This window comes from Salvelinus namaycush, chromosome 8 (genome assembly GCF_016432855.1).
Source record: "Salvelinus namaycush isolate Seneca chromosome 8, SaNama_1.0, whole genome shotgun sequence".
Taxonomy (NCBI): Eukaryota; Metazoa; Chordata; class Actinopteri; order Salmoniformes; family Salmonidae; genus Salvelinus; species Salvelinus namaycush.
This window is the reverse complement of record NC_052314.1, coordinates 48,630,436-48,654,606: the sequence shown is the minus strand read 5'-3', so window position 1 is coordinate 48,654,606 and position 24,171 is coordinate 48,630,436. Positions and strand designations below refer to the sequence as shown.

The following is a 24,171-nucleotide window of genomic DNA, read 5'->3' as shown; positions in this document are numbered from 1 at the left end:
GAACTGGCCCAACCGCATCCATCTTCCCCAGACTGCATATGAGTAGGTGAGCATGCGGCGTGCTATGTCATCTCGAGACTGTGGCTAAGTCTCAAATGACACCCTATTCCCTATTTAGTGTATTATTTTTGAGGGAATAGTGCACTATATAGGGAATAGAGTGCCATTTGGAACACAGTCTGTGACTTGGCTCTTCGGATGACTTTGAAACCTTTGATGGAGTTTCTAACTCTTTCGGCTGCTATAGTCCCTTGACACAATTATCGAGGCCTTTTTTTGTCAGAGGTCACAATTCCTATAAATGAGGCCCTATTTGCATCTGTACGGCAAGAGTGACCTAGTGTCTGTACTCTACTTCTATATATCAATCAATCAATCAAATGTATTTATAAAGCCCTTCTTACATCAGCTGATGTCACAAAGTGCTGTACTGAAACCCAGCCTAAAACCCCAAACAGCAAGCAATGCAGGTGTTAGCACGGTGGCTAGGGAAAACTCCCTAGAAAGGCCAGAACCTAGAGAGGAACCAGGCTATGAGGGGTAGCCAGTCCTCTTCTGGCTGTGCCGGGTGGAGATTATAACATGGCCAAGATGTTCAAATGTTCATAGATGACCAGCAGGGTCAAATAATAATGATCACAGTGGTTGTAGAGGGTGCAACAGGTCAGCACCTCAGGAGTAAATGTCAGTTGGCTTTTCATAGCCGATCATTCAGAGTATCTCTACTGCTCCTGCTGTCTCTTGAGAGTTAAAACAGCAGATCTGGGACAGTTAGCACGTCCGGTGAACAGGTCAGGGTTCCATAGCCGCAGGCAGAACAGTTGAAACTGGAGCAGCAGCATGACTAGGTGGACTGGGGACAGCAAGGAGTCATCAGGCCAGGTAGTCCTGAGGCATGGTCCTAGGGCTCAGGTCCTCTGAGAGAGAGAAAAAAAGAAAGAGAGAAAGAGAGAAAAAGAGAGAGAGCATACTTAAATTCACACAGGACACCAGATAGACAGGAGAAATACTCCAGATATAACAGATTGACCCTAGCCCCCGACATAAACTACTGCAGCATAAATACTGGAGGCAGGATATAGGATATAATCATTAAAGGCTGTTCAGGACACTTTTTAGAGTTTAGAAGTTTAGAGTTTAGAATTCTATTGTGTTATTGTACAATATTACACCACACAATACCTATTACAGACTTAAAACCATATTGTATATACTGTATGTGACACTATAATCCTCCGTAGGCAGTCATAATACACTATCAATATCAGCCATAATACATTAGGCTAAATCGTCAATACAAATATAGAAAAAACAAAGGTACAATAAACAAAGTAACATCTATACCTCTTTGAATTGCTAAATAATTAAATTGTGTTCAAATAATACCAGAACACAGAACAGAGTGACATGGATCTGTCTCGCTTTCAAGATTGCTATAAACTGGGACTCCAATAACAATGGAGCTCTGCAATATTAAAGCTGATCTACCCACTAAATAAAAACTAAAAACAATGGAGCTTAATGATCCAGTGATCTGCTACTTTAGTGTCTCTAACACACACACACACACACACACACACACACACACACACACACACACACACACACACACACACACACACACACACACACACACACACACACACACACACACACACACACACACACACACACACACACACACACACACACACACACACCTTGTTTGGTGTTTCATCTGCCTCCCCTTTAAATAACTACTTTCTAACAGGGAATGTCCAGTTCCCTGCGGCCATATTATACCCGTAACAACTGGTCCTGGACTTGTTGTGTTGTAACTCAAAATGATTTGAGAACTAGTCTGAAGACAACTGATCCCAAATCAGAAGTTAGAAGCAGGATGTAACCAGAGCCTCTGTCTCACTGGTCTCTAGTCCACTTGCTGTGTTCACTTCAGCCACACAGGACAGCTGGGAATGTGGAACAGACACACAGGACAGCGTGCCCATTCAGGCTACTCTGGGAAGGGGTTTTCCAAAGTGTGTACAAACACACAGTCAGACAAGGAACGTACACAGTCACACAAATGCACACACACACACATACGCGCACACACAGACACACATCCTGTGGGACCTGAGTCGCAATGGTTTATCTACGGTCAGAGCCCCTCGCTGTCTCACACTGTCACTCCTCCTGACTCTGCACCCCAAACTATAACTTGACTGGCAGTTATCCACCAAGCAAACTAAGATCCAACAAAAGTTCCTCAAGCTGAGATGTTGTCTGGTTTGTATCACAAACACTCCACATGATTGGTCAAACAACATTTATTTTTATTACAAAAATATCCTTTCAATTAAACAGGTTAAAACAGATCATCACATTTTGATGTTTATAAATCAATGGCTTCTAGAAAAATAAAACTTGTGTCAGTTCGGAGGTCATTTCTCCAAATGTAGTTTCAAATGTCAGATCTGAAATGGCACTTTTTTTAAGGTTGCCATGTTGTGGAGAATTTGTCTCCCACACTGTCTTGTCTTACCAGGATGTGGGAAACATCCTGCTTAGGTGTACCAGGATTCAGACGACACCTCAAAACACGATGGCGATATTCATTTTGACACAGCACTATAAAGATTTGCCAATTTGAAAAAGCCCCACTAATAGCAAATAAATATTCAAATATTCAATCATAATCATATATTCATCATATATAATACTGTAAATACATATTTCCAGGCACAAATATCATAGGTCAACATCTATAGGTTAAATTGAAAATAGATGACTTACTCAAAACGTGAACAACATCAAAATATACAGTACAACAAATAGCACCATGCTAACGACAGACAACGTTATTACAGTATCTTCAACCAGAAAGAAGCTTATGTATTTCAAATCCAATAAATCAAAAAAAGAAATATGTGCATTAACGACTACTTTGGTAAACAGGTTAGGAAAGTGCAACAGGTTAACAATTTGATGCCGGAATATTGAATTGAGGTATGTGACATTCAAATATCGTAATTAACATCCAATTTCCCATCTAGATTTTCTACAGACCACGCAATCAACCATCTCCACACAGAAACACACCCATGCAGTATCATGTGATAATTCATATGGATCATGTAGTCAAACATGAGTGGGTTTGCACTGAAAATCGCTTCATCTTGCCAAACCAAAGGTATTACACAAAAAAATATTTTACACTTACTTACTTTTTCCACTGGTATTTATCAGGTATTTACTCGGATATTATATGGTAACAATGGGTACTTTCTGGTATTTCCTTCAAGGAACTCAACCCATTCAAATGGTGGCCAGTGGTGTTTGTTGTTACGAATCCGAAAGAAATAAACAGATAATTCAAAGTCACTACTGTGTTATCATTTTACCACGTAGTATCCTGGTAAATACCTGGTATTTTCTGTACTGTAAAATAAAGTGCTACCGTTATTTCTCCCACTACGACCACCAAGCTAGTACTGACACTCCAACTCTGCATCGATAATTTATTAGATTCTGTCTTTTAACAACCAAAAGCATGGCAGCGTCTGAAGTTCAGGTAGTACCTCCCTGTTTCAGTCCATTTTCTTCCATTTAGTGCCTAATGAACACAACCCAGTTGAACTAGTCAGTTTTCTAAGCTCCCCGGTCCCAACCCTTCTTAGGGTGCATGTAGTGCTTTTTCTTCAGTGCTCAATTATCGTCAGTTAGCGATATTTGTCTTAACACCCCCGTGGGGTGGGAGGGGCAGTAACTCTCATAGCTTGGGAGTAGGGCAAAGTTGCCCCTAGATGTCGGGTCAGTTTAGCATTTTCCCCACTTTATGGTTTGGATTGGGGAACGGAAAATGATCCTATAGCTGTACCTAGGGGAAACTTCACGTCGGAGCTCATAGCCTGACACACTCCATGCAGTGTTTGAGGTACTCCACCGCATGTGTCATCATATGTCATCTTGGGCATTGGAGTTCCGACGAACCCTGGCACTTTGTCCAGGTGGGACTGGGTGCTAATTACAGCTGACGCCCGCTTTTAATTTTTGATTTTTGTCACAGGTGGATTGGCCCTGTTCCTCAGCAGTGATTCGGCCGAGTCCGTGCTCATGCGTGGGGAGATCCGGTGTCCTTTATGGACTCGGCACGTGGAGTTGGCATCTCTAGTAGGGCTCTGGAAGATAAATGAATGATGATCATGAGTAAAAGTGTTCCTTCCCATAGCCTAACTAGACATAGTAGCACTTTGAGGATAATGTATGAAACACTCCACACAAATAAAACGATCACTATAGCATTATTATTATTTTAGGGAAGTGCTCTTTGTTGTTCCCTAATGTGATAGCTGACCAATCAGCCTGTTACAAAACCTTAGTAAACTTTTTTGACCCGATACAGTGCTATTTTACAGTAAACAAATTGACAACAGAATTTCAGCACGCTTATAGGGAAGGACATTCAACAAGCACAGCACTTACACAAATGACTGATGATTGTCTAAGAGAAATTGATGATAAAATAATGTGAGGGCTGTTTTGTTAGACTTCAGTACTGATTTTGACATTATCGATCATAGTCTGCTGCTGGAAAAACATATGTGTTATGGCTTTACAACCCCTGCTATATTGTGGATAAAGAGGTACCTGTCTAACAGAACACAGATGTTGTTCTTTAATGGAAAGCTCTCAAACATAATCCAGGTAGAATCAGGAATTCCCCAGGGCAACTGTGTAGGCCCCTTACTTTTCACAATCTTTACTAATGACATGTAAAACCAGTGTGTATATGTATGCGGATGACTCAACACTATACACGTTAGCTACTACAGCGACTGAAATGACTGCAACACTTAACAAAAAGCTGCAGTGAGTTTCAGAATGGGTGGCAAGGAATAAGTTAGTCCTAAATATTTCTAAAACTAAAAGCATTGTATTTGGGATAAATCATTCACTAAAACCTAAACCTCAACGAAATCTTGTAATGAATAATGTGGAAATTGAGTAAGTTGAGGTGACTAAACTGCTTGGAGTAACCCTGGATTGTAAACTGTTATCGTCAAAACATATTTATACAACAGTAGCTAAGATGGGGAGAAGTCTAAAGCGCTGCTCTTCCTTCTCAACCATACCCCACAAGACATGCCACCAGAGGTCTTTTCACAATCCCAAAGTCCAGAACAGACTATAGGAGGTGCACAGTACTACATAAAGCCATGACTACATGGAACTCTATTCCACATCAGGTAACTGATGCAAGCAGTATAATCAGATTTTAAAAACAAGTCCTTATGGAACAGCGGGGAGTGTGAAGAGACACACACAAAGGTACAGACACACGCACACAAGGTACAGACACACGCACACAAGAGCTAGCACACCCACTTTACACACACGTACATTGTAATATTGTTGTATTGTTGTATTATACATTTTGTATTGTAGATATGTAGTGGTGTAATAATGTTTTATGATGTACTATTTTATCTTTGCTTTATATGCAATGTAAGTGCCTTAATGTGTTTGGACTCCAGGAAGAGTAGCTGCTGCCTTGGCAACAGCTAATGTGGATCCCTAATAAATACAAATACTGTATCTTATTAGCCATTAGCGAACTGTATGAAGAACATGTCTGTCGAAACGTCATTGTATCATCAATTCTCAATAAATGGCAAATAGGGGAGGGACATAAAAGCTTCCTTTCATGGCTATTTATTTTACTCCTGTAACACGTTTGTGTGTAATGTATGTTAGTAATGACTATGTGTGTGTGGCCTTACCTGTGCCTGTGTGTGTAGCTGCTCCTGTAGTCGAGATACTTCCTCTTGCAGGTCCTGGATCCTGCCCTGCGCTCTCTCCCTGTCTGCCCGCTCCGACTTAAAGTCATCTGTGTAGATGAGAACCTGTGAAGAAGAGAGGGAAAGGGTGAGGGTGTGTGTGAGAAAGAGAGAGGGATATGTTTCTGATTCAACTGAATAGGGTGGAACTGTATGTGAGAGAGAGGTTTCTGATTCAATGGGGTTTTCTTAAAAGACTGCTGTGTGATGCATGGATTCATGTGTGCGTGTCAGAGAGAAAGAGAAGGAAGAGGGAGAGCAAGAGTGGGGAGACAGAGGGACAAACAGACAGAGAGATAGAAAGAGAAAAATAAAGATAGAGAACGTGAGCGAGACAAGAGAAAGAAAGAGAAATTGAAAGAGAGAGGAGTCAGACGATCCTACACCACACTAACCTGTTGCTCTAGCATCTGGATGCGGTCCTTGTATCGTCTCCTGCTCTCATCCAGCTCTCTCCCCAACCTCCCACAGTCCCCCAACTTCTCCTCCAGTAGGCCGTTGAGCCTGGCTATCTCCTGCTGGAGCAACCCAGCTTTGGCTGAGGCTAACCCTGGGAACAAGCCCAGGCCAGGCCCAGGCTCTTGTGTAGGTCCGTGCCCTAACCTATGCCCCACACCTGGATCAGGGCTGGAGGAAACAGCCAGGGCACTAGACTCATTCAGCTTCTGACACAGGTACCTCACATACTGTTCCCTGCTCGAGTCATACTTTTGCCATTTGGAGTTTAGACCTTCCACCTGGGAAAATTAAGGAGGGAGGGAGGGAGGGGAAGAGGGAGACATTAGTCACAAACATGTACACACACTTGTGCACACACAGCTTCACACAAACACACACACAGAAGGCTGTTCAACTTTGGTTCTGATAGCCCATATGCTATGACAATGTTGGATAACTACAGTCTGCAAAAACACTACAGTAATTACTTCAGTATATGTGTACTACAGTTTCTTTACTATAGTATTCATACTTTAATAAACTGTAAATAGTACAGTATACTACAGTCATGTATATTCAATACTACAGTATTCACTGTAGTGTTTTTGCAGACTAAAGTCTGCAAAAACACTGCTGTGCATACTACAGTAAAGTCTACAAAAACACTACAGTGAATACCATAGTATATTATAGTATTTTTTCATGTGGGTAGAATGGGGTTTCTACAGTGTGTTCCTGCTTACATATGCCACTCTTTGCGTTAGCTTTTGGTTCTCTTCTTGGAGTTTGCTGACTCGAATGTCAACGCGACCAGCTTCCGTATAATCCAATATCTGACCATGAAAAGGGGAAACAAGAGCTCAAAATGATGCTATCCATTTAGAAATCCAACAGAAACAAACACAAATAACTTGGCTGAAAAGCACATAATGGCAGAGACAGAGAGATTCCAAATGCTTTAGTACACACACCTCTCTTTCATTGCTTTCATTTTTAGTTTTGAAAGACAGTTACAGTGAATAAGCTCTTCCCAGTGAGCACAAGACATTGAAAATACATAATTTGCTGATGGGGTTGTAGCTCGGATGTAGCTACTGCTGTTCTCCTCTCTCAGTTGGAGTTTAGTGCTTGCAACCACAGGATTGTGGGCTTTTGGGTTCGATTCCCACATAGGCCACATATACTGAATATAACATTCAGTATATACACAGTTTGTGGATATGAGTTAGCTCTTTACACTCGTACCCGTCTACAGGTTCAAAATAGCAGATTTAGGTGGTGATAAATGCCTAAATTGGAACGCAGTGGCTGTACAGTAACATGCTATATGTGAAGTCAAAACGCAAGGTCTCTGCTTCCCAGCGCAGTACTGGTTTTGACTGAACTTGAACACCGCGCGTGACAATAAGTTACCCCCATCTCTCCCGCAAATGTTGTTGTCTGAGTGAGGGAAATGCTGTAAATAAAGAGGACTCGATGTATTTTGAAAGATGAGACATTGAGGATTATAATACCACTTTGATGTCACACAAGCAAGCCAAACACCCCTTAGTTCAAATGTGCACTTCCCCATGCCATATCATAAAACTCATGTAATATACAGTGCCAACGATTATGATCACAATGCTTGATGTGCAGTTACAAGATGACATGGCGTATTGTGCCGAAATTGGGCAGGGAACACGCATCTGAATGCCCTCGTGATTCTATTATAGTTGCACCAAAATGACTATTTGCTTCTCTGAATTGCCTAACACTGTAAGATCGTATTTCGTAACTTAGCTAGCAATAGAACACGCTTTCAAATGATGCCCACCTGACCAGATTGCAATTTATAATGGACCATTTTTGAATGTGTAAACAATTACGTAGGAACTGTGCATACTTTGGAGAGGTGTGTTGCCACATGGAGACACCAGTTAGACCTCTCACATGTCATTTCTTTGTCTTATGTTGCACCTACCCCAAATCTACCATGAATGTTCTTATCATGTTACTGAATGTTTCCAGAGCATTGTCAGATTTCATATTCAACAACTGCGGCAAAAAGTACAGTAAATGTAAAACGCACATAAAATCAACAGTGTAATGTTTGGATTCAGTCTTGTGTCAGATTAACTGTTTTGTCCTCACCCTTTAGTCTAATATTTTTTTTCTCCCATAATCTCCAAACTGCTCCCCTTTGATTGCTACCATGGTTATGCATGTGCTTTCCATATTTCTTCTGTAAGAAACATTTCAATTTAGCCCTATCTATATAGGCCAATTCCCACGAGTGTAAGGGGTTAACTATAATTTGCCTTGGATAAAAGTGCTTGATAACTATGTTATTACGCACTTATTATAAACTGGGTGATTTGAGCCCTGAATGCTGATAGCAATAGCAATAAGGCACCTCTGGGGTTTGTGGTATATGGCCAATATAACACGGCTAAGGGCTGTGTCCAGAACTGCCCTTAGCCGTGGTATATTGGCCATATACCACATCTCCTCGGGCCTTATTGCTTAATTATACAACCTTCATACACACCTCTTTTGCCTTCTGCTGCATTTTCACCTCCTCCGTCACTCTCTCTCCTCCCTTCTTCTCTCTCTCTAGTCGGCCCAGTAACTCCTGACACACCCTGACTGTGGCTCCCAGTTGGCCCCGGAGCTGGTCGGCCTCTCCAGCCAGCGAGGTGCACAGGACGGCACGGGTGGCCTGGGCACGGTCCCTCTCGGCCAGGGCAGAGCGGAGCCTCTGGATATCCTGGTCCTTCTCGTGGTCTGGTTGACGGGTCACACTCTCCAGCTCTCGCTCCATCTCCCTCAGCAGTTGTTGCAACCTCTGTATCTCCTTCAGGGGTGGGAGAAAATAATAGAATAGGCTTCAGTGTCAAATGTGTGTCAAATGCAGAAGATACTTAAAAAACATATATTATTATTATTAATGGACAATATAGTTTTTTGGAATGTTTTATTGTATTGAATTGTGACTTTTATCTGGCACAGATGTGTATGTTTAGTGAAGTTAAGGCGAAACAACACTGCCACCTGCACCGCTGCAGTTGTACACATTGAAATGGAAAAAGAGAGGTTTTTGCTATAGCAACATCCTCTCTGTACTGCAAGGTGGTTTTGAAGCAGGGACATTTTTATCAAGCCTGGTTGGCAAGTTTGGTGGTAGGTTTGGCCTACACTAATAGTCTTCCCAATAGACCTCAGTTGTGAACTAGTGTAGGGTTAGGGTTATCTCAAATGGTGTAGGCTAGTGGCTATTTTCAGAGAAGACCATTTACAGTAGGCCTAAACTACACTGCTTTCATAATGTGCAAATTGAAAATGAAAGAAAGAAAAGACATATATATGTCCTAAAGGATCGTTTTAATACTTGCAGAGCTGACTTTGAAATTAAGTAGGGCTATAACCTAATATTAAAAAGCACAACTATGTTTCACATGGTTAGCCTAAACATTAAATGCACCTGATACACATTAAGAACACATAACATACAGTAAATTCTACTCACTTGTTGGCTCAACTCTGCTTGCTGAACCGCATTCATTTCTGTGTCTTTCAATTTTTGCTTCAGTTTGCAGATTTCTTTGCATAAACTTTCCAGCAAAGATTCGGCCGGTGCTATGACAACAGGGTCACACCCTTCCACATTGATACAGGTATTTTCGTATTTGCCTAACCTAGCCTTCAAATCTGCGATTAAATTGTCCCTTTTCTTGATTTTCTTACTTAATGTGTCAATCTCCAGCCGAGTTTCGTGGTAGAAAGTAGTCAATGTATGGCAGCTCCGTATTTTTGATTTCAGCGTATCATTATCCAAATCGACATCCATCGTGTTACTTATTCCAGTCATGTTCCTTATTCCAGAGGTCATTTATCACTGTTGCTTCTGACAGATGGGGATGGGGAAAAATCTTCAATATTCCATCAGCTTCTGAAATTATTCTGTTTATTAGTTCGATAGAGTTTGTGTTCGTAGGTTTTGCAACATGTCTTCAAGATTAGACTGAGGAGGATGTCAACTATGTAGCCTAAAGGATGTGGCTCATCTGAATTTGGAAATATATAATTCCGACAATTACAGGGGATTTCCAAGCGGGACTTCCCCTACACAATAGGTGGATTTTTCTTGTACTTTACTTTTTAACAACGTCGGGTAAATTGACAACTCCTTTCCGAGTTGATCAATCATCCATTCCAGTAACAATCTAAATGATATGCTTTCGTTCCTTAATAAATGTTCTAACAATAAAGGACACTGGACTAAATTGACACAGTTTGACGGGAGCAAAATAAAAAAACGCAGCTGCTTGAATTATTTGCACATGCGTACGACTTTTCCGGTAACATAGTAGGCTAACGTTACCTCCCTCTTGTGACATGCGTAAATCCACAGATCATGCAATTCTGGTTTGACGTTTTCTAAACAGACGGCCTTTGCTTGAGTAATCCGCCTTGGTAAAAATCCGTGAAGCAACTCTTTTATCGGATGGAATGTAAATTAGTTGCCGGTAGCTCTATTTTCCTGAATGAATGACAATTCCGATAAATTTCATGAAATGAATATATGTAGCCCTAATCTAGTGTGTTTAATTCAATTGTTTACAAACCAGATGTTGTATTCAACATTATGTGATAAATGAGTTTATCCGTAGGCAAAGACATTTCAACCTCAACCCTATCTAGCCTACATTGGGCTTTTAGCCAAAATTCTATGGCCAGTACGGGTATCGAACCCGCGACCTTCGCGTTATTAGCACGACGCTCTAACCAACTGAGCTAACCGGCCAGATGAGACTTGATATAGATAAAACATAAAATAACATGTGTTCACTCTTCAAGTTCGTAATGATATATTGTAACAACGGACCGACGCGTAACAAATCATGATACCATTGTAACAAAATCGGTTACCAATGTCAAATTTATTTTCCGTGTCGATGTAGGCCACTGCCCTAAAGAAAGTAAGATCTGAGTGGGTAACAGCTCGTCACAATTTTCTAGGCACTTATTCATGGGTAGAATAATTGCCGAAGGCCAGTGGTGTAAAGTACTAAAGTAAAACGACTTTAAAGTACTACTTAAGTAGTTTGTTGGAGTATCTGTACTTTATTTTACCATTTCTATTTTGCCAACTTTTACTTGGACTTCACTACATTCCTAAAGAAAATAATGTACTTTTTACTCCATACATTTTAATGCAGTTAAGTTTATGCAAGAAAACTGATGGATTGGTAATTCATTGTATTTTTAATCAGTGATTATTAGATAAATTACACAATAATATCAATACCATTCTCATTACAGTGCAATACAATTCGAAAATTGCATGTAAAATACATAAAATACAACAAAATACAAATACAACACACATATATATATACAGTACCAGTCAAGTTTGGACACACCTACTCATTCAAGGGTTTTTCTTTATGTTTTAAAATATTTTCTACATTGTATAATAATAGAGAAGACATCAAAACTATGAAATAACACATATGGAATCATGTGCTAAAAAAAAGTGTTCAACAAATCAAAATATGTTTTAGATTTGAGATTCTTCAAAGTAGCCACCCTTTGCCTTGATGACAACTTTGTGCAATCTTGGCATTCTCTCAACCAGTTTCATGAGGTAGTCACCTGGAATGCATTTAAATTAACAGGTGTGCCTTGTTAAAAGTACATCTGTGGAATTTCTTTCCTTCTTAATGCGTTTGTGCCAATAAGTTATGTTGTGACAAGGTAGGGGTGGTATACAGAAGATAGCCCTAATTGGTAAAATACCAAGTCCATATTATGGCAAGAACAGCTCAAATAAGAAAAGAGAAACGACAGTCCGTCATTACTTTAAGACATGAAGGTCAGTCAATACGGAACATTTCAAGAACTTTGAAAGTTTCTTCAAGTGCAGTCGCAAAAACCATCAAGCACTATGATGAAGCTGGCTCTCATGAGGACCGCCACAGGAGTTCAAGTAACAGACACATCTCAACATCAACTGTTCAGAGGAGACTGCGTGAATCTGGCCTTCATGGTCAAATTGCTGCAAAGAAACGACTACTAAAGGACACCAATAATAAGAAGAGACTTGCTTTGGCCAAGAAACACGAGCAATGGACATTAGATCTGTCAAAATCTATCCTTTTGTCCGATGAGTCCAAATTTGAGATATTTGGTTCCAACCGCTGTGTCTTTGTGAGATGCAGAGTAGGTGAATGGATGGTCTCTGCATGTGTGGTTCCCACCGTGAAACATGGAGGAGGAGGTGTGATGGTGTGGGGGTGCTTTGCTGGTGACACTGTCTGTGATTTATTTTGAATTCAAGGCACACTTAACCAGCATGGCTACCACAGCATTCTGCAGCGATACACCATCCCATCTGGTTTTCACTTAGTGTGACTATCATTTGTTTTTCAACAGGACAATGACCCAACACACCTCCAGGCTGTGTAAGGGCTATTTGACCAAGAAGGAGAGTGAGGGAGTGCTGCATCAGATGACCTGGCCTCCACAATCACCCGATCTCAATCCAATTGAGATGGTTTGGGAAGAGTTGGACAGTGGAGTGAAGGAAAGGCAACAAGTGCTCAGCATATGTGGGAACTCCTTCAAGACTGTTGGAAAAGCAACAGTTTTGAAGGAGTTCCCACAGCTGGTTGAGAGAATGCCAAGAGTGTGCAAAGCTGTCATCAAGGCAAGGTTGGGTACTTTGAAGAATCTAAAATATATTTTCATTCCTTAAACACTTTTTTGGTTACTACATGATTCTATGTGTTATTTCATAGTTTTGATGTCTTCACTATTATTCTACAATGTAGAAAATAGTACAAATAAAGAAAAACCGTTGAATAAGTAGGTGTCCAAACTTTTGACTGGTACTGTATATATATTGATGTCACAAATGTATAATTTGTACTGTTCTTTATTAAAAAAAAGTAGATATTTGTTATATTTGACTGTGTAAAACCTAGAACTACTACCTATTTATCTGAGATTGAGGCAAATATATAGCATTTATCATGTTTTAGGGAAGACCCAGATGCAGACAGTGTCGAAGTAACAAAAGTTTATTACTAGAACAGGGGCAGGCAAAACAACAGGTCAAGGGCAGGCAGAGGTCAGTAATCCAGATCAGAGTCAAAAGGGACAGAACTGCAGACAGTCTCAGGGTCAAGGCAGGCAGCGGTGTGACAACGTACAGTACGGCAGGTAGGCTCAGGCTCAGGGCAGGCAGAATGGTCAAAACCGGGAAAACTATAAAACAGGAACTATAGAAAAAGACAGGAGCAAGGGGAAAACCGCTAGTAGGATCGACGGATAAAACGAACTGGCAACAGACAGAGAACACAGGTATAAATACACTGGGAATAATGGGGAAGATGGGTGACACTTGGCGGGGGGTGGAGACAAGCACAAAGACCGGTGAAACAGATCAGGGTGTGACAGCATTTTGCCAAAAAACACGATTATTTGTCTCTGAAATGAAACCATCAAGTGATAGATTCTAAACAAATACATGTCTGTCATTGAACAACCCCATGCCATAATTAGAAAGTGAAAAAACACATCCATCTCCATCATAATTTCTATAAACAATAAAAGATAATTTACCAACATATCTGAAAATGGATATATAGCGTTTTGGAATTAAACTCTTCATGTGAAAATGAGTGAAAAAAGCAAATGAATAGGAAAAATATTTGCAACCATGACTTCAAACCATCTACTTCAACACTTAAACCTATATTTCTGTAACAATTTATTTTCCGTTTTATTTCATGCCAACATCAAAACAAAGCATAGAAGTCAATGTCATACTATATTGCTTGATCTACACTGTACTCCCTCCCCTTGCTTCATTTGAAATGCATCCAACCTGATACAGTCAAATGGGGGATGTTAGCATTATCTTCGTAAACTCAACTCCATATGCTCCTCTTCAGGCATGAGCAAATCATCCATTGGATAACGACCATCGTCACCTATATCTTGGAAGAAATATTCCTCACTGTCACAGGCAGTGCTGTGCACACCCTTCTGGCAGTCTGTAGCTTGGCTCTGGTGTCTCTCCTCACTCTCACTGGTATCACTCTCTTTACTTTCACTGGTATTGCTGCTATCACTGCTCTCACTAGTGTCACTGCTCTCGCTACTTTCACTGCTTTCGCTACTATCGCTGGTATCATTGATGTTACTTGTGTCTCTTATGTCAAAGTTAACAGTACTGACGTCACTGGTATCAATGCTGACACTGGTCTCACTGAGAGAACCAGAGGCTTTGAGGAAGCTCTCTACCAATGCCAAGGCTGCGTTGCTCTGAACTGTATCGCCAGGCTGGCTGTGGTTGGTTGTCAAGGCGGTGGGAGAGAGTGTGCTCTGTTTCACTGCCCCCTGATTAGTGGGTAGGTCCAGCTGCCCTTTGACCTCAGAGCTGCTGTTGTTCTCTGCACTCAAGACTCGGACGGCAAACACTCGGATCCAATTCTAGAGAAGTGGACAAGACACAGATGGGTGAAATAATGGTTGGTTGTCGTCAGTTCATACAGAATGGTAGTCCTTCATTTTAAATCAAATCAAACTTTGTTGATCACATGCGCCGAATATGACTCTACAGTGAAACTCTTGCTTCCGAACCTTTCCCAACGATGCAGAGTTTCAAAAATAGTAACTAACACAAGCGGAATAAAATAAAATACACAAGAATGGAGCTACAGTGCATACGGAAAGTATTCAGACCCCTTGACTTTTTCCACATTTTGTTACGTTACAGTGTTATTATAAAATTTATTGAGTACATTTTTTCTCTCTTCAATCTACACACAATACCCCATAATGACAAAGCAAAAAGAGGTTTTTAGATTTTTTTGCAAATTTATAAAAAAACAAACAGAAATATCACATTTACATAAGTCTTCAGTCTCAGTACTTTGTTGAAGCATCTTTGGCAGCTATTACAGCCTCGAGTCTTCTTGGGTATGACGCTACAAGCTTGGCACACCTGTATTTGGGGAGTTTCTCACATTCTTCTCTGCAGATCCTCTCAAGCTCTGTCAGGTTGGATGGGAGCGTTGCTGCACAGCTATTTTCAGGTCTCTCCAGAGATGCTAGATCTGATTAAAGTCAGGGCTCTGGATGGATCACTCAAGGACATTCAGAGACTTGTCCCGAAGCCACTCCTGTGTTGTCTTGGCTGTGTGCTTAGGGTTGTTGTCCTATTGGAAGGTGAACCTTCGCCCCAGCCCCACTTCCCTATATCTGTCTTTCCTCTGTTTCATCTCCATGTCAGCATTATTGTCATTTCCGTTTTCACTGTCCAGACGCTGTCCGTATTCTGTTCCTGTCTGTGGTTTTTTAAATGTTCACTCCCTGTGCCTGCGTCTTGTCTCCAGCAGCGATCCTTACTGTGACGCTTGGCATTCAGGCCAAAGAGTTCAATCTTGGTTTAATCAGACCAGATAATATTATTTCTCATGGTCTGAGAGTCCTTCAGGTGCCTTTGGCAAACTCCAAGCGGGCTGTCATGTGCCTCTTACTGTGGAGTGGCACAGCGGTCTAAGGTGCAGCGGTCTAAGGCTCTAGAGGCGTCACTACAGACCCTGGTTCGATCCTGGGCTGTATCACGTCTGGCTGTGATTTGGAGTCCCATAGGGCAGCACATAATTGGCCCAGCGTCGTCCGTGTTAGGGTTTGGCCATCATTGTAAATAAGAATTTGTTCTTAACTGACTTGCCTAGTTAAATAAAGGTTAAACTAATAAAATTAAAATTAAAAGTGTGACTTCCGTCTGTCCACTCTACCATAATGGCCTGATTGGTGGAGTGCTGCAGAGACGGTTGTCCTCCTGGAAGGTTCTCCCACCTCCACAAAGGAACTCTGGAGCTCTGTCAGAGTGACCATCGGGTTCTTGTACACCTCTCTGACCAAGGCCCTTCTCCCCTGATTGCTCAGTTTGGCCTGGCGGCCAGCTCTAGGAAGAATCTTGGTGTTTCCAAACTTCTTTCATTTAAGAATGATGGAGGCCATTGTGTTCTTGGGAACCTTTAATGTTGCTGAAATGTTATGGTACCCTTCCCGAGATCTGTGCCTCGACACAATCCTGTCTCGGAGCTCTACGGATAATTCCTTCAACCTCATGGCTTGGTTTTTGCTCTGACATGCTATGTCAACTGTGGGACCTTACATAGAGAGGTGTGTGACTTTCCAAATCATGTCCAGTTAATTGAATTTACCACAGGTTGAAACATCTCAAGGATGATCCAATGGAAACAGGATGCACCTGAGCTCAATTTCGAGTCTCATAGCAAAGGGTCTGAATACTTATGTAAATAAGGTATTTCTGTCATCTTGTGGTATTTTGTATAGACTGATGAGAAAAATGTTTTATATAATCCATTTTAGAATAAGGCTGTAACGTAACAAAATGTGGAAAAAGTCAAGGGTTCTGAATACTTTCCGAATGCACGGTATATACTGGGAGTACAAGTACCAGATCAATGTGCACAGCTACGAGGTACTTGAGGTCGATACTGTATGTACATGAAGGCAGGGTAAAGTGACTAGGAATCCAGATAGATAGTAATAAGAATAAAATAAAGAACAGAGTAGCAGCAGCAAATTATGAGTGTAAAAGTGTGTGTGTGAATGTGCGTGCGTGTATGTATGTTTGTGTTGTGTCGGTATGCGTGTGTGAGTGTTATGTATGTGTGTGTGTGTGTGTGTGTGTGTGTGTGTGTGTGTGTGCGTATGTACTGTAATGTTTGAAGGTGTGAGGGATTTGTGTGGGAGTGACAGTGTAGAGCGTGTGATTAAATGTGTGTATATGGTGTCAATGTATAGTGTAGTGAGTGTGCGTAGGGTCAGTGCAAGATAGAGTCAGTGCAGATTGTTTGGGTACCATTCATTGGCTATTTTAGCAGTCTGGCTATTTAACACACAGGACGTTGGTGGCTCCTTAATTGGGGAGCACGGGCTCATGGCAATGGCTGGAGTGGAATTAGTGGAGTGGTATCAAATGCATCAAACACATGGATTCCAGGTGTTTGATGCCATTCCATTCACTTCGTTCCAGATATTATTATGAGCTGTACTCCCCTAAGCAGCCTCCTGTGATTTTAGCAGTCTTATGGCTTGGGGGTAGAAGCTTTCTCGAAGCCTTATGGTCCGAGAACCGATGCTCCGGTACCGTTTGCCAGACGGTAGCAGGGTCAAGAGTCTGGCTTGAGTGGCTGGAGTCTTTGGCAATTTTTTGAGCCTTCCTCTGATGAGCTAGTAGATTGTAAATGACTCGTAAGCACATACTGTATGTAGTAAGTGCTTTGTGCAGACAAAATATAAATTTCAAACTAAGTTTTTGACAGGCTTAGTATTGTGTAAAAATGCGTTCTTATTATAAGTATATGACATAACAGGACACAGGATATTATGACAAGTGCAAGACTAACCTTTCGAACGTTTTCTTCACTGCCTTGGCTGTTGTCTCTTGTATCCCCAATAGCATTGGAGTCAGTCTGTTGAAACAAACCAACAGAAGATACAGTAAATGCAACCATCGCCATTTTCCTGACATATTGTAAATTGATTGCATCTTTCTCATTTTATTGTTTTGATATGCACTCTGTGAAATTATGTAAATCTGAGGATCTTTACCCTGTCCTCCAGTGATTGGCTCTCACTCTCCAAAGAAAGGCTCTCGGAAGACTGTGAAGGGGAACAGATTACAACAAAATGGACCAAGGAGGTATTTTTCAATGTATTTATTTTTATATCGACTAACAGCCCTAGTATTTGCACAACCAGAACAACCCACATTAAATACAATACTACAGTTTACGGTAGAATACTACAATACTTACTATAGAATTCTATAGCAAACTGTAGGATACTGTAGAATACTATACTACACACTGTAGTGTCCCTCAATCATTTATGGTACTTACTATACAACATTGTAGTATACTGTAGAATACTATAGTAAATACTACAGTATTATCTGCAAAAAAGGCTCTGTAGTAAATACTACAGTAATGTCTGCAAAAACACCAGTGTGCAAAATACTGCACTTTTTATACTACAGTATTTAATTTGCATTTACTCTGCCCATTCCCCTCCCCATATAGCAATTTATGCCACGCATAAGTGAGAAACCTACATGCCAAGTATAGACCATATATTGTGTTCTCTACAGGTTATAGAAAAGAGCAGAAGCTCTGAACTATCCGTTCAGACCCCAGTCCTACCTGCGTACAGGTTATGGAAAATGTGTTCTTTTAGTATTTCTCCAGTAGGTTTCCTGAAGGAGAAAGCCTCCACTTCTATGTCAAAGATAATAAAACTAAAACACTATAGTAAATACTATATTAATGTCCGCAAAAACACGACAGTAAATACTACAGTATACTACAGTCCACAAAAATACTACAGTAAATACTACAGTACTGTATACTACAATCTGCAAAAACACTACATTAATTACTATAGTATATACTACAGTTTTCTTTTACTCCAGTGTTTATACTATATTTTACTGTGAATACTACAGTATACTACAGTAAACACTACAGTGAATACTATAGTATTTATACCATAGTATACTTAAGCAATAAGACCCGAGGGGGTGTGGTATATGACCAATATAACACGGCTAAGGGGTATTCTTATGCAGGATGCGACTCGGAGTGGCTAGATACAGCCCTTAGCCGTGGTATAATGGCCATGTACCATACACCCCGAGGTGTCTTATTCCTATTATAAACTTGTTAACAATGTATTTAGAGCAGTAAAAATATATGTTTTGTCATACTCGTGATATACTGTCTGCTATACCACGGCTGTCAGCCAATCAGCATCCAGGGCTCGAACCACCCAGTTATTAATATAGTATTTTTTCAAGTGGGAAGGATAATACTGGAGTAGGAATACTGTTGTTGTCACTCACCTCTGAATTGGATTCCAATGATTCGGACTCAGACTCTGAACTCTGAAACGCAATTTAACACAGATTGAATATTAAAGATTAGAGCCACTTGATAAAGGAGAACAGGGGCGTCTGTATCAAGTGTACGTATCAAGCGTCTCAGAGTATGCTGATCTATGATCAGTTTTGTCTTGTAGATCCTAATGAATAAGGTTACATGGACAATGGGGACCTGATCCTAGATCAGCACTACTGGTCTGAAACGCTGTGTGAATACGCCCCCAGATATATTTAGGCATTGCTTGTAATGTCAATACTTTTGAGCAGAAAATAATGAGACTTTTTTAAAAAGATGAACTTACTTGGTCCTCTGAGGTACTTTCTTCAGAGCTCTATAAGAAAAGAGTTATAAAAACATTTATATGTATTACAATTAATAAGCATAGTACATTTGAATATTTAAAAAGTATAAATAATGTCTTACTCATGCAAGTAATTATAAAGTGTAACGGATATGTGTTAGATAAAGACCTATTCTGATTTTCGCCAATACACTTACAATTGTATGTTTTACATTCTACACCTGGTGACATTTTAATATTATTCCATTCAACCCACCTTGAGCTCTGAAGTGTCACTTTGATCCGGAGATTGTGAGGCGGATGAACTTTGCGTTTGATTCTGAAACACAATGCCAGCAGAAAACCGCAATGCATTTAATGACAATCTGTGAGCCAGCATCAACAATCATCATTCTTATTTAAAATCTTAACAAGTCCACCATTGCCCAAACAACTCATTGTAGGGATAAATATGGGTGTATACAGTGCAATGACCTCTACCTCGATATACAATCTAAACTTGAGGTTTGGCACAGGAATGATGAACTACCGTAACTGTCAGCTTTTCTGACTTGGACTGCGGTGGAGGTTGACAACGTGATTGCAGTCAACATTTATATTTTGTGTGCATTTTTCAGACCCACACCCCAACACAATAATCAAACTGCAGATACTTTTGATTGCTTGTTTTGCACTTACCATGTTTGATGATTCCAGTTCGCTCTGCTCCAAAATAACTTTGTACAGAATCTGTCAAAAGAAACAAATACAGTAGGAGAACACAAAATAACACAAAAGTCTGATGTGTTAAATCTATATCTCATCATTTACATTTTATTGTGCATAAATTAAGATTGTTCAATAAAAACAAGGGTACTTACTGGGTTGGCATAAACCGCCCCAACCAAGCAAAATATCACTATTGTAATCTTCATTCTACAATGAACACAGAATATTAACATTGTTGATTTTAGTAACTGTGGATTGATGCATTAGGCCTACTGGAATAATTTTTTGTATTTCTAATAACATGTATCAAGCGTCTGAATAAAACCATCAATAGTTGTCCTAGGTGTGCTGTTAAAAGAAAAGCATAAAAATGTTGCCAACCCAAACAAGTGAGACAGTCGCTTAGGCAGTGCAATTCATTTCCCACATGCAGATTTTTCATATACATTTTATATACTATAGCTATATCCACTCTATATACTACAACTATATACACTTTAGTGTATAAATTCTGTGCTAAACCTGTGTATTGTGTATGTGTTGAAATCGGTCCTTTACCTTTTCCCCAGTTCTTCCAGAATCAGATGTTTGTAGCTGTAAACCCAACTCTGCCAATGGTCCGTGTACTGTGTACAGTAGTAGTTTGGAACGCCAGGCACTACTATCCCACTGAATGTTGAGACAATAAGAGCGGGATTAAGTGGATGTGGTGAGTTGAGGAGACAGACAGGGCTATATACTAACCAGAACCCTCAATTAACATGATCGCCTCACTTCCTCCCAGCCAACTCAGCTTCACCACACTTTTTGTGAAAGTGTATGGGTGCCGGATACCGAACGCACACACACCACACGTGATTCCAAGAGCATGACCACATCGGCCACACCATCTCCTCCACCTTCAGGGCCTTCTACATCTCCATGGCCTCATCTTCATTTTCTACTACAGGATCTTCATATCATCCTGGACCTTGTACCACAAACAGAGCCCATAACCACAATTTCCCCAGTAGCTACCGCGTCACACAAATGCTTCTCTAGGACTGCTTTCGATGGCTATGTCTGGACTGATTGTTATTCGGCAAGTAAACAATGTATTAAAGATTCTATGCTATACCATAGAAAATGTTTACATTTTGGGGGAATAAAAGCGGTTTTCATTTGTACTTAGAAAATTGTAGATTGCCTTTATCCAGAGCGGTATTAGAGAAGAGTATATAACAGATAATTTACAGAATGTTACCAGTGGTGTAGTGGAGGGTAAATGCACACAAACGCTGTTCATGCACATTTTTTATTTTGCACCTGCGTTTACCTACCTTTTGCAGAAAAATGCATTGAAAGTAAAGTGAACATTACTTTACTCACACTGACTGGCGATCAGGTGTTTACCCACATATTTTTAATTGAGAATGCATTTAGTTGACAATATGGTTTTCATCTTTCGTCTTGTTAATGAAAACATCAATAATAAAACACCTTTGCAATTAGTCTTAATGTTTTACAGTAGGCTATACAATTACCATTTTGAATGGAGAAATACAATTACAGTAAGAGTGCAGGATTGAAGAACAGTTCTGGCTCATGACATGGTTGCACCATAAGCCTTTAAATCTCTGAGATTTCATGTGCCATCCTCCATGCATATTGAGTTACACCTGCCTGGGTCTAGTCTCCAATGCAACCAAGGTCGTGAAATTTTAAAACATAGGTAAACGGAAAAATGAAATGATACTGTGGTGTAGCTGTTCTTACACTGATCTGGCATCCAGCAACATCAAGACAGTTATATACAGTTTAAAATATTACATGACATTACATATTATAACACTTTACCCAATACATTTAGTGTGTTCCCTCAGGCCACTCCTCCACTATCACATATTTACATATTTACAATACAACATCTCATGTGTGTAGAGTGTGTGATCTTATCATGTATAAAGTGTTGGTCCCATGTTTCATGAGTTAAAATAAACAATCCCTGAAAATGCACAAAAAAGTATTTAAAAAAATTGGGTGCACACATTTGTTTACATCACTGTTAGTGAGCATTTCTCCTTTGCCAAAATAATCCATCCACCTGACAGGTTTCTGCATAGTGTACCTTTAATTTAGAGTACACATTCATTAGCTTACCTCTCATTTAATTGAGAATACACTGACTCATTAATGTTATTACATGAATATAAACATATCATTGAACCGCATCTCTGAGGGAAATACATTACATGGCCACCACATCGAACGTCGAACATCTCTTTCCAAAATCATGGGCATTAATATGGAGTTGGTTCTCCTTGTTGTTATAACAAGCTCTACTCTTCTGGGAAAGCTTTCCACTAGATGTTGGAACATTGCTGCGGGGACTTGCTTCCATTCAGCCACAAGAGCATTAGTGAGGTCAGGCACTGATGTTGGGCAATTAGGCCTGGCTCGCAGTTGGCGTTCCAATTCATCCCCAAAGGTGTTGAGGTCAGGGATCTGTGCAGGCCAGTCAAGTTCTTCCACACCGATTTCAACAAACCATTTCTGTATGGACCTCTCTTTGTGCAAGGAGGTACTGCCATGATGAAATAGGAAAGGGCCTTCCCCAAACTATTCCCACAAAGTTGGAAGCACAGAATTGTCTAGAATGTCATTGTATGCTGTAGCTTTAAGATTTCCCTTCTCTGGAACCATGAAAAACAGCCCCAGACCATTAGTCCTCCTCCACCAATCTTTACAGTTGGCTCTATGCATTGGGGCAGGTAGCGTTCTCCTGGCACTCGCCAAACCCATATTCATCTGTCGGACTGCCAGATGGTGAAGCGTGATTAATCACTCCAGAAAACGCGTTTCCACTGCTCCAGAGTCAATGGCGACGAGCTTTACACCACTCGGCCATAAAAACCCATTTTATGAAGCTCTCAAAAAACAGTTTTTGTGCTAACGTTGCATCCAGAGGCAGTTTGGAATTTGGTAGTGAGTGTTGCAACTGAGGACAGATGATTTTTACGCGCTACTCACTTCAGCACTTGGCGGTCCCGTTCTGTGAGCTCCTAGACAATTCCGCTTCACAATAACAGAACTTACATTTGACCGGGGCAGCTCTAGCAGGGCAGAAATTTGACAAACTGACTTGTTGGAAAGGTGGCATCTTATGATGATGCCATGTTGAAAGTCACTGAGCTTTTCAGTAAGGCCGCTCTACTGCCAATGTTTGTCTATGGAGATTGCATTGAAGTGTGCTCAATTTTATACACCTGTCAGCAACAGGTGTGGCTGAAATAGCCAAATCCACTAATTTGAAGAGGTGTCCACATACCATCGGCCATGTAGTGTATCTGTTTGGCTCTCTGAGAGGATAGCATTATTTCATATACCGTATTCATTGCTTGCACTCATGTTAGCACTGCCCCAGATGATAATAAAGCATGGCCAGGGACAAGTCCTCATGGTTTATATAAGAAACCCCATTTATTTAATGAGAAATATTTCACTTTTTTGTGTAGCTTACATATTTACTTATTTTGGGGGGATATAATTCAGCATGGAAAGATGAATCAGATATTCAAAGTATTAAAAATGTCTTTAGATGTATTGATTTACAAAGCAAAAGACCATGAACATAAGTTAAACTAATGAACCAATGACCTTGCCTTGCCTTCTGCATGACATAACAACAGTTACCTAGCAACATCCCACCTGTTTAAGGGATTAGAAGCTTCCATCCATAGTCAGGATGGAAGGATGGAAGCGTGTTTTGACTTTCGACCGCGTGTGCAGTTCCTTTTTTCATTTAAAGGATTAGAGCAGGTAGCCAAGTGGCCAATGCCTCACAGATACCACTGATAAGGTTGGAGGGGTTTACCTAATCCCGGTCGAGCACATGGGCAGCGGTATAAAAGTTAATGGAGGGAGCAATAGGGTCTACACACTGAACACTGACCAG

The 24,171-nt window shown here is 40.5% G+C and overlaps 2 protein-coding genes and 1 non-coding gene across 4 annotated transcripts; all 3 read right to left on the bottom strand.

Moving 5' to 3' along the window:
- Nucleotides 1-2,291: 2,291 nt before the first annotated feature.
- Nucleotides 2,292-10,511, bottom strand: LOC120052773 (TNFAIP3-interacting protein 2-like). 2 transcript variants are annotated; one of them, XM_038999881.1, is made up of 6 exons: nucleotides 9,766-10,511; nucleotides 8,788-9,093; nucleotides 7,001-7,090; nucleotides 6,215-6,556; nucleotides 5,763-5,885; nucleotides 2,292-4,160 (listed from the first exon to the last, which is right to left on the bottom strand). In XM_038999881.1, exons 1-6 carry the CDS (start codon nucleotides 10,126-10,128, stop codon nucleotides 4,026-4,028), a joined length of 1,359 nt encoding a protein of 452 aa, XP_038855809.1. In that variant the 5' UTR covers nucleotides 10,129-10,511; the 3' UTR covers nucleotides 2,292-4,025. The 2 variants fall into 2 exon arrangements, with proteins under 2 accessions (XP_038855809.1, XP_038855810.1); XM_038999882.1 differs by lacking the exon at nucleotides 7,001-7,090 and having other exon boundaries at nucleotides 9,766-10,509.
- A 458-nt stretch (nucleotides 10,512-10,969) lies between these two features.
- Nucleotides 10,970-11,043, bottom strand: trnai-aau. Its single transcript has one exon. It is a non-coding gene; the product is annotated as a tRNA-Ile (tRNA).
- Nucleotides 11,044-14,159: 3,116 nt separating this feature from the next.
- On the bottom strand, nucleotides 14,160-20,443 carry scpp1 (secretory calcium-binding phosphoprotein 1). The gene is made up of 8 exons (XM_038999000.1): nucleotides 20,390-20,443; nucleotides 20,208-20,258; nucleotides 19,786-19,848; nucleotides 19,530-19,559; nucleotides 19,189-19,230; nucleotides 17,901-17,951; nucleotides 17,696-17,761; nucleotides 14,160-14,738 (listed from the first exon to the last, which is right to left on the bottom strand). Exons 1-8 carry the CDS (start codon nucleotides 20,441-20,443, stop codon nucleotides 14,160-14,162), a joined length of 936 nt encoding a protein of 311 aa, XP_038854928.1.
- Between the last annotated feature and the right edge of the window lie 3,728 nt (nucleotides 20,444-24,171).

Coding starts and splice junctions, on each gene's coding strand:
- LOC120052773 (XM_038999881.1), bottom strand. CDS start 10,128: ATGACCTCTGGAATAAGGAACATGACTGGAATAAGTAACACGATGGAT. Junction 7,091..8,787: donor TGCAGCAGAAGGCAAAAGAG/GTGTGTATGAAG, acceptor TTTCATGGTCAG/ATATTGGATTATACGGAAGC. Junction 6,557..7,000: donor TAACGCAAAGAGTGGCATAT/GTAAGCAGGAAC, acceptor TAATTTTCCCAG/GTGGAAGGTCTAAACTCCAA.
- scpp1 (XM_038999000.1), bottom strand. CDS start 20,443: ATGAAGATTACAATAGTGATATTTTGCTTGGTTGGGGCGGTTTATGCC. Junction 20,259..20,389: donor GGGCGGTTTATGCCAACCCA/GTAAGTACCCTT, acceptor TTCTTTTGACAG/ATTCTGTACAAAGTTATTTT. Junction 17,762..17,900: donor GCCAATCACTGGAGGACAGG/GTAAAGATCCTC, acceptor TTGTTTCAACAG/ACTGACTCCAATGCTATTGG.